This window comes from Salvelinus sp. IW2-2015, linkage group LG18 (assembly GCF_002910315.2).
Source record: "Salvelinus sp. IW2-2015 linkage group LG18, ASM291031v2, whole genome shotgun sequence".
NCBI lineage: Eukaryota > Metazoa > Chordata > Actinopteri > Salmoniformes > Salmonidae > Salvelinus > Salvelinus sp. IW2-2015.
The window spans coordinates 9302532-9313045 of record NC_036858.1 but is presented as its reverse complement, the minus strand read 5'-3'; the positions used below and the strand labels follow the sequence as shown (position 1 = coordinate 9313045).

The following is a 10514-nucleotide window of genomic DNA, read 5'->3' as shown; positions in this document are numbered from 1 at the left end:
GTGTTGTGTGTGTGTGTGTGTGTTGTGTGTGTGTGTGTGTGTGTGTGTGTGTGTGTGTGTGTGTGTGTGTGTGTGTGTGTGTGTGTGTGTGTGTGTGTGTGTGTGTGTGTGTGTTGTGTGTGTGGTGTGTGGTGTGGTGTGTGTGCCTTACGGCTATCTGCCTCTGGTCCCCTGGTCAGAACAGTCTGCAGTAGACCAGTCAGACTGGCTATCTGTTTCTCCATGACCTCCATGCGCCCCTTAGCAGTGAAACACATAGGGTATGAGTAAGTTCAGAAACACACAAAATACCCATCAAAGACACACAAAACACACACACACACACAACACACACACACACACACACACACACACACACACACACACACACACAACACAACACACACACACACACACACCACACACACACACACAACACACACACACACACACACACACAACACACACACACACACACACACACTGGCACTCTCACCTGGTCTCGGTCTCGTTGCCTGGTAGAGGTGAACTTAAACCTGGTGCTGAACTGAAACCACCTCCCTCCCCTCCAGGTCCACCATCAGACACAGCTGATCTGACCCCAACCCTGACCCCTGACCCCTGCTTTGGCACTTTCCCCAAACACGGAGGAGGACACCGAGTCCCTCCGCAGGGTCTGCCTCCCAGGGAGCCCCGGCCGGGCATGGTGCCGAATACGAGTCCCTCATGTCAGGGATCTTCTGCGGGGACGAGGGGGTGGCACCCGGAAACCCATGGCCAACATGGATGCGGCGTAGGCAGCATCATTATACAGCGGGCCTCCAGGCCTTTATAGGATGCCGCTGTCCATCAGCTCTCCCTGCAGAGCCGCCGCCGAGTAGGAAGTGAGGGAGCGCACGGAGCCGGGTCCCAAACCTCCACCACCACCTCCTCCTCGCCGGTAGAGAGAGCCATAGGGATCCCCCTCGGGGGTAGGGGGGAGTGGGGGCCAGCCAGACTAAGCCGACCCCCTTCCTGGCCCAGGGAATAGGGGTCGGCATAGATTCCCCCTCCATCGCCCCGCAGGAGCACCATGCTTCTGGAGCCACTACCGTGGACCTCCTCATCGGGCTTCACGTCCCTCCGCTCCAGGATGGCACTGGGGAGAAAGCTAGCCTGGCATGGTGTGGAGATGGTGGTGCTGGGGATGGAGCTGCTGGGGTGGAGCTGCTGGGGGTGATGCTGCTGCGGTGGTGGTGGGCCGCAATCTGGCCCCCGGGCGAGAGGTGGTGGGGGTGGGGAGGAGTGGGTGTGGGGGTGATGCTGGAGGTGAGGTTGCCCGGCATAGGAGGATGGACGGCCACCGCCACTGTAGAGGAGACGGACGCGGGACGGGGAGCTGGAGGTGTCGATGCGGAGGAGGAGGCGGGGGCATTGCTGAGGCGACGGTTGGACGGAGAATCCTGCTGGGGCGTGTACACCATCTCCCTCTGTCATTGGAGGAAGAGAGGAACGATAGATATACTCAGAATAGAATAGAGTGAAGTTGAATAGAATACCTTACAATACTAAACAATACAATATTACTGGTGATTCAAAAGAAAATTGCACATAATTGGATGCAGCTTGAAAACCAACCTGAGTTAATGACCCCCTGGGCTCTTAAAGTATAAGTATCCCTGACAAGACAATAGCAGCCCCACATGGATGCTTCACCACAGGAGGTTGGTGGCACCTTAGAGCCCCCTGTGCTCTACACACACTGGAGAAATGACTGGAGCACCTTTGTTCATAACTGACTTGCCAAGTTAAATAAACATATACATTTTTTAATCTCCATCATCTACAGTACATCCTGTAGATGCAACTGCCTCCATACGTACAGAAAAAGAATCCCACTAGATGTGACTGACTAGCGAGGGCGAACCACGACATCTCGGACTGGATCCCCGAGCCCCACTGTCACACAATCCCCGTCATAGATCACAGCTTCACTGCATCTCCTCACACTACTCGAACCCCTCTCCTCAGCGCCAACCAACCTGCCAATCAATCTCCGCTAAGCCCTGTCGTCCCTCCATTTTGTCCCTCTATCCTCCCTGTCCCTGTGCAGCGCTACTCAATGGTACCGTCATGGTTTACAGTCTGTAATCTGCTCTGCTGGCTCATGTACGGCCCACTTCACCTTGGGTTTTATTTGCTGGGGATAAGAGGATCCTATGTAATATCCTATGTTTCACAGAGTTGTGGCTGAACGAGGACATAAATATAGATCCTGCTAGTTTTTCTATGCGCCGTCAAGACCGGATGGCAGACTCGGGTAAGACGAGGGGAGAAGGGGTGTGTCTCGTTGTTAACAACAGCTGGTGCGTGAGCTCTAATGTTAAGGACGTTTCGAGTTTTTGCTCTCCTGAGAATACCTCATGATAAGCTGCAGACCATACTATTTACCAAGGAGTTTTCATCTATATTTTTCGGAGCTGCTATTTACCACCGCAAACTGATACTGGCACTAAGGCCGCACTCAACGAGCTGTATAGGGCCATACGCAATCAAGAAAATGCACCATTCAGAGGGAAACTGAAATCCATTTTACCTCATTTTTTCCATCATGTCACCTGTGCAACTAGAGGAAACAAAACTCTATATCACATTTACTCCACACAGAGAAATACATTCAAGGTCCTCCCTCGCTCTCCCTTGGCACATCAGACCATAAGTCTATCCTCCTGCTTACAAGCAGAAATTCAAACAGGAAGTACCAGTGACACGCTCAATACGGAAGTGGGCTTAATGAAGCGGATGCTAAGCTACAGGACTGTTTCGATTCATCGATAACATTGAGGAGTTTACCACATCAGTCACCAGCTTAATTAATAATGGCATCGACGACGCCGTCCCCACAGTGACCATACATACCCCAACCAGAAGCCATGGACCCGGTCTATAATACCAACTTGTTTTAAGCATACCACCATAGTCCTCGTGCTGAATAACACCAAGTAACCTGTCTAAATGACTATTGTCCCATAGCACTCACATCTATAGCCATGAAATGATTTGAGAGGCTGCTCATGGCTCACATCAACAGCATCATTCACAAACACACTGGACCCACTCCAATTCGCATACCACCTCAACAGATCCACAGATGATGCAACATCTATTGCACTCAACACTGCCCTCACCCACCTGGACAAAATAAATACCTATGTAAGAATGCTGTTTATACATTACAGCTCAGCATTCAACACCATAGTCCTATCTAAGCCATGACTAAGCTTGGTTTAAACATTGATCCTCTGCTTCGCAACACACGACAGTCCTCCTTGCCAACGTACTAACCGTTTGAGCGTTTGAAAACTATCTAATTTGATAGCTCCATCGGCGACATTCCATCTAGCTGTGGAGTGAGCTTACGGGAACGTTCTCAACTGCGTTACACTCACCCCTTCTAAACTCATTACGCAGCAAGCGAGACCCGGCCGTTGAGCTGAGCCCAACTGCCAATCCAGGTCACGGCACCAGTGAAACGGACGTCAGTGTGCTGCTAACAGTTTAGCTTCCTCCACTGTCCCCCACCGTTACATGTGCGCCTGTGTGTGTTCGTGTGTGCATGCTTGCGTGTGTGTCTCACGGGCTCTCGGCCTCTGGTCCCCTGGTCAGAACAGTCTGCAGTAGACCAGTCAGACTGGCTATCTGTTTCTCCATGGCCTCCATGCGCCCCCTTTTGCAATGACAAACATAGGGTATGAGTCAGTTTAGATACACACAAATACCCATCACAGACACATAAAACATACATGCACACACCACACACACCAGACACACACACACTGGCACTCTTACCTGGTCTCTGTCTCATTGCCTGGTAGAGGTGAACTGAAACCTGGTGCTGAACTGAAACCACCGCCCTCCCCTCCAGGTCCAGCCATTAAGCACAGCTGATCAGACCCCAACCCTGACCCCTGACCCCTAGCTTTGGCACTTTCCCCAAACACGGAGGAGGACACCGAGTCCCTCCGCAGGGTCTGCCTCCCAGGGGAGCCCCGGCCGGGCATGGTGCCRGAATACGAGTCCCTCATGTCAGGGATCTTCTGCGGGGACGAGGGGGGTGGCACCCGGAAACCCATGGCCAACATGGATGCGGCGTAGGCAGCATCATTATACAGCGGGCCTCCAGGCCTGTATAGGATGCCGCTGTCCATCAGCTCTCCCTGCAGAGCCGCCGCCGAGTAGGAAGTGAGGGAGCGCACGGAGCCGGGTCCCAAACCTCCACCACCACCTCCTCCTCGCCGGTAGAGAGAGCCATAGGGATCCCCCCTCGGGGGTAGGGGGGAGTGGGGGCCAGCCAGACTAAGCCGACCCCCTTCCTGGCCCAGGGAATAGGGGTCGGCATAGATTCCCCCTCCATCGCCCCGCAGGAGCACCATGCTTCTGGAGCCACTACCGTGGACCTCCTCATCGGGCTTCACGTCCCTCCGCTCCAGGATGGCACTGGGGGAGAAACCTGCCTGGGCGTGGTGCTGTAGCTGGGGCTGGTGGTGGAGCTGCTGGGGGTGATGCTGCTGCGGGTGGTGGTGGGCCGCAATCTGGCCCCCGGGCGAGAGGTGGTGGGGGTGGGGGAGGGAGTGGGTGTGGGGGTGATGCTGGAGGTGAGGTTGCCCGGCATAGGAGGATGGACGGCCACCGCCACTGTAGAGGAGACGGACGCGGGACGGGGAGCTGGAGGGTGTCGATGCGGAGGAGGAGGCGGGGGCATTGCTGAGGCGACGGTTGGACGGAGAATCCTGCTGGGGCGTGTACACCATCTCCCTCTGTCATTGGAGGAAGAGAGGAACGATAGATATACTCAGAATAGAATAGAGTGAAGTTGAATAGAATACCTTACAATACTAAACAATACAATATTACTGGTGATTCAAAAGAAAATTGCACATAATTGGATGCAGCTTGAAAACCAACCTGAGTTAATGACCCCCTGGGCTCTTAAAGTATAAGTATCCCTGACAAGACAATAGCAGCCCCACATGGATGCTTCACCACAGGAGGTTGGTGGCACCTTAGAGCCCCCTGTGCTCTACACACACTGGAGAAATGACTGGAGCACCTTTGTTCATAACTGACTTGCCAAGTTAAATAAACATATACATTTTTTAATCTCCATCATCTACAGTACATCCTGTAGATGCAACTGCCTCCATACGTACAGAAAAAGAATCCCACTAGATGTGACTGACTAGCGAGGGGCGAACCACGACATCTCGGACTGGATCCCCGAGCCCCACTGTCACACAATCCCCGTCATAGATCACAGCTTCACTGCATCTCCTCACACTACTCGAACCCCTCTCCTCAGCGCCAACCAACCTGCCAATCAATCTCCGCTAAGCCCTGTCGTCCCTCCATTTTGTCCCTCTATCCTCCCTGTCCCTGTGCAGCGCTACTCAATGGTACCGTCATGGTTTACAGTCTGTAATCTGCTCTGCTGGCTCATGTACGGCCCACTTCACCTTGGGTTTTATTTGCTGGGGGATAAGAGGGATCCTATGTAATATCCTATGTTTCACAGAGTTGTGGCTGAACGAGGACATAAATATAGATCCTGCTAGTTTTTCTATGCGCCGTCAAGACCGGATGGCAGACTCGGGTAAGACGAGGGGAGAAGGGGTGTGTCTCGTTGTTAACAACAGCTGGTGCGTGAGCTCTAATGTTAAGGACGTTTCGAGTTTTTGCTCTCCTGAGAATACCTCATGATAAGCTGCAGACCATACTATTTACCAAGWGAGTTTTCATCTATATTTTTCGGAGCTGTCTATTTACCACCGCAAACTGATACTGGCACTAAGGCCGCACTCAACGAGCTGTATAGGGCCATACGCAATCAAGAAAATGCACAATTCAGAGGGAAACTGAAATCCATTTTACCTCATTTTTTCCATCATGTCACCTGTGCAACTAGAGGAAACAAAACTCTATATCACATTTACTCCACACAGAGAAATACATTCAAGGTCCTCCCTCGCTCTCCCTTTGGCACATCAGACCATAAGTCTATCCTCCTGCTTACAAGCAGAAATTCAAACAGGAAGTACCAMTGACACGCTCAATACGGAAGTGGTCTAATGAAGCGGATGCTAAGCTACAGGACTGTTTCGATTCATCCGATAACATTGAGGAGTTTACCACATCAGTCACCAGCTTAATTAATAAGTGCATCGACGACGCCGTCCCCACAGTGACCATACATACCCCAACCAGAAGCCATGGACCCGGTCTATAATACCAACTTGTTTTAAGCATACCACCATAGTCCTCGTGCTGAATAACACCAAGGTAACCTGTCTAAATGACTATTGTCCCATAGCACTCACATCTATAGCCATGAAATGATTTGAGAGGCTGCTCATGGCTCACATCAACAGCATCATCACAAACACACTGGACCCACTCCAATTCGCATACCACCTCAACAGATCCACAGATGATGCAACATCTATTGCACTCAACACTGCCCTCACCCACCTGGACAAAATAAATACCTATGTAAGAATGCTGTTTATACATTACAGCTCAGCATTCAACACCATAGTCCTATCTAAGCCCATGACTAAGCTTGGGACCCTGGGACTGAACACCTCCTTCTGCAACTGGATCCTGGACTTCCTGACYGGCCGCTTCCAGGTGGTGACAACACATCCTGGGTGTTTTGCTTAGTCCCCTCCTGTACTCCCTGTTCACCCACGACCGTGTGGCCACACACGACTCCGACACCATCATCAAGTTTGCTGACGACACGACGGTGGTGGGACTGATCACCGACGATGATGAGGCAGCCTAGGGGAGGAGGTCAGAGACCTGGCAGTGTGGTGCCAGGACAACAACCTCTCCCTCAACATCAGCGAGACAAAGGAGCTGATCGTGGACTACAGGAAACAGAGGTGTGAGCACGCCCCCATACACATCAAAGGGGCTGTAGTGGAGCGGGTCAATGTCTAGAGTGATGTCTAGAGTGACAARGCCAATTCTCCACGGTGTGTGCCAGCGTTTCCCAAACTGTTTGAGTTGTCGTCTAAATCACTTTTTAGTGTCCGATTAAATACACAAAGCCATGTCTTTAGCCGACACACCATTTGAGAACAACTGTGTATGTACAATATTATACTACATTATCAGTCAGCAAAAAGCTTTTTTTTGCCTTGGAGGGAAACAGGTCTGTGTGGATTCAAAAACAGTCCTACTGTTGAAGCATCATATCACTCATTCAGGCAGACTTATTTAATAGAGACTGGCTGAGTTTCATTTGTGCTCCAGTAGGTTGATTAATAGCTACTCATTTTTCCATTACTAAACAACATAATATCACTGTCAGAACAGCATGAGTAGCTGCAAATATGTTATTTGGGGTGAAGGAGTACTTGGGCTCAGTATTTGCTCTCAATTCTGTAGAGAGCTTACTGAGGTCCGTTAAACCTTGGCGAGCAAGGCCCACACATACAGATGGACAGAGAGAGAGAGACAGACAGAGAGAGAGAGAGAGAGAGAAAGGGGGAGAGGGAGAGAGAGAGAGAGAGAGACAGATACAGAGACAAACACACACACACCTCCCCCTTTACACTCACCCGGAGGTCTCCGTTGGCCAGGTGTGGGTTGTGGTGTCCGGGGTAGGTGCCGTAGACAGGCTCCTTACAGTAGATCTTGATGACACAGCGGTCCTGGACGTCTCGTGGGTCCTCCAGCTCATAGAATACGTTACGGGCCTCGTCCTTAATCAGCAGGGCCGTGCTGGGGCACCTGAACATGGGCATTGACACCCGAGCATTTACAATTCAACAGGCCACTTAATGTTTGGTAATTACTTAATAACGATTGTTTTTGTTTCCTTTCATGGAATTAATCTGTAGCTTGTCAGCTAATTAATCAGATGTTATCTTAGCTAAATGTCAGCTATCATAAGGTGACACCAGTTGTCTTGACTGTTTATTACACCGTCTATGTCATTGTTATGTCATTGTTATGTCACTCTTGTGACAGCGTTATGTAGCCTTTATAACAAAGCGTTCTACTAAAGTGTGATAAAGCCACCTTAGCATTGCCATGGTGAGCCTCTGGGGAAACATGTGGACAATGAGGGCTCTCAGGGTCTCCAGGCTGGTCAGCTCGTGGGTCAGGTGCACCCGCCTCGTCTCCTCGCCCAGCTGGAGGAGAGATGGCCTGAGGGTAAGGAGGAAGGAGGAGAGGAGAGGAGAGGAGAGGAGAGGAGGAGGAGAGGAAGAGGAGGAGGAGAGGAGAGGAGAGGAGAGGAGAGGAGAAGGAGAGGAGAGGAGGAGGAGAGAGAGGAGGAGAGGAGGAGAGGAGAGGAGAGGAGAGGGAGAGAGGAGGAGGAGAGGATGAGATTCAGTTGACTGTAATACCTCAACAAACACACACACACAGGACAGAGGGCAGAGGACAGAGGACAGAGGACAGAGGGCAGAGGGCAGAGAGGACACAATCACAATAATCTCATCTGTCTACTGGGGCTTTTTCTAAACTAATTTGTGACAATCAGTGACGAATTCAAAATAGAATCAAGTATAAACTTGAGAAACCTCCTCATGAATGTGATCCTCATTCTCCGTATGAACGTGAACAGAACTCCCTTTAGAGTGAACCTGCCTGCAACCCCAAAGATGGTACAGATGACGGTTGTGATGATTGTGGTCAATAAGACTGTGATATGAGCGTGACATGACCATTATGTTCTGACCTGGCGCGTGGAGCTTGGCCTGGCTGGATGAGCGCGCCAGGGGCAGGCTCTGGCGGAGGCGGTTCATGCGGTTGAACCCGAGGGGAACGTCGGCCTCAGACATGGTTTCCAGACTCTCAGCCGAGGCAAAGGACACCCTGCTGGCCTGGTCGGCTAGAGCCGGCTGGTCGGGGTTGCGTCGGATCACACGGGGGGTACGGGCCTATGGGATAGAGGGAGAGACAGATTGTATCAATCAACACTTAAAACAACACGACCACCACAGCAAAGACACACAGCTGCTGTGACAATGAACACAGACAAAACWAGTCAACCACCACAGCAAAAAGACAACCACAAAATCAGACAAAACTAGTCAACCACCACAGCAAAAAGACAACCACAAAATCAGACAAAACTAGTCAACCACCACAGCAAAAAGACAACCACAATAACAGACAAAACAAGAGAATTGCATAAAACAAGAAGACACAACAAAATCAAATCAAAGTTTATTGGTCGCGTACACAGTTTATCTACTACTGCAATGTGCAGTAGTAGATACTGTATATTAGAATGAGCTTAATAAAGAACACACCGTGTGAAAAAAACAGTATAAAATAAACGACCCAGTGTTAAATGTCTCTAAAACAATCCCAGACAAAGATACAACAGCACAGCTGTTTCCTCAGGATGAGACAACTGCATAAAACAAAATGACGACGCAGCCACCAAAACTGTTGTAATAAACATATTTTACAAAGCTTCAAACACATGTGTTTAAGTGGGAGCTGAGGAGTTAAACTTGTTGAATTAATTTTGAGTGCACACTAGCCAAGAAACAATTTACACTAAGAAATGGAGCGATATAAATAGGCCTATCTAATATTAATGCTATGTAAATTATGTGGTCTTAAGTGGTTTTAAGTGCCAGATTCACCAGTATCCACTCTACAGAGAATTAGAGGAACCAACATAACACTAGTTATGCTAATGCTAACAAACGAAGCTAGCAGAACACTAGCTAGACAGACTTCCATTGAAATGCAGGTGACCACTGAGCCTTCAGACTTTACCTAGCCAATTTAAACCACAGAGAGAAGATAAGATGATGAAGATGTGAGGACAAGTGAGGATGAGGAAGAGGACCTCTTGTTACAGCTGTGCGTGGCAGGAGCTGCTAGAGCAGGTTGTTTATAATGAATCCCTACCGACAGATATTTTCCAGCCCAAAGACTACAGTAATGAGCTCCCACAGTGCTCTGTGAACACTGCTCACATTCAGTTATGCATCTGTTGCCTCCCCAACCGCCACCGTTGCTTTGATTTGTTGTTCCTGCAATAGGCACACCCAAACTGCACATGCCCCCCGAGAGAAGATTTGTGGTTAGTCAGCTGTAGAGAGAGGATGGAGGGAGGGGAGAGGGTGTGAGAGAGAAAGAGAAGAGAGAGAATAAGCGAGAGAGAAGTCGGAAGAGAGGAGAGTGAGAGAGTGGAGAGAGTGAGAGAGAGAGAGAGAGAGAGAGAGAGAGAGAGGAGGAGAGAGAGAGAGAGAGAGAGAGAAGTAGAGAGATCGAGAGAGAGATCGAGAGTGAAGTGAGAAGAGAGAGGAGAGAGGAGAGAGAGAGAGAGAGAGAAAAATAGATAGAGACAAGAGAGAAAGAGAGAAAGAGAGAAAGAGAGAGAAAGAGAGACCAGAAAGAAAGAGAGAAAGAGAAAGAGAAAGAGAGAAAGAGAGAAAGAGAAGATAAGAGAAGAAAGAGAAATGAAAGAGAAGAAGAGAGAAAGGCGAGAGGAGAGAGAGGAGGCAAAGAAGGAAGAACAGATT

General features: G+C 49.9%; 1 protein-coding gene across 1 annotated transcript in view; it reads right to left on the bottom strand.

The window, feature by feature from the left end:
* The window catches only part of LOC111977589 (SRC kinase signaling inhibitor 1-like), an 83538-nt gene that overhangs the window by 30835 nt on the left and 42189 nt on the right, over nt 1–10514 (bottom strand). Inside the window, exons 6-10 of the mRNA XM_070448298.1 lie at nt 8689–8909; nt 8044–8172; nt 7581–7752; nt 3808–4775; nt 3596–3685 (exon numbers count right to left, since the gene is read on the bottom strand). Coding sequence (XP_070304399.1) covers nt 3596–3685; nt 3808–4775; nt 7581–7752; nt 8044–8172; nt 8689–8909 — 1580 coding nt within the window. The remainder of the gene's footprint in view (nt 1–3595; nt 3686–3807; nt 4776–7580; nt 7753–8043; nt 8173–8688; nt 8910–10514) is intronic.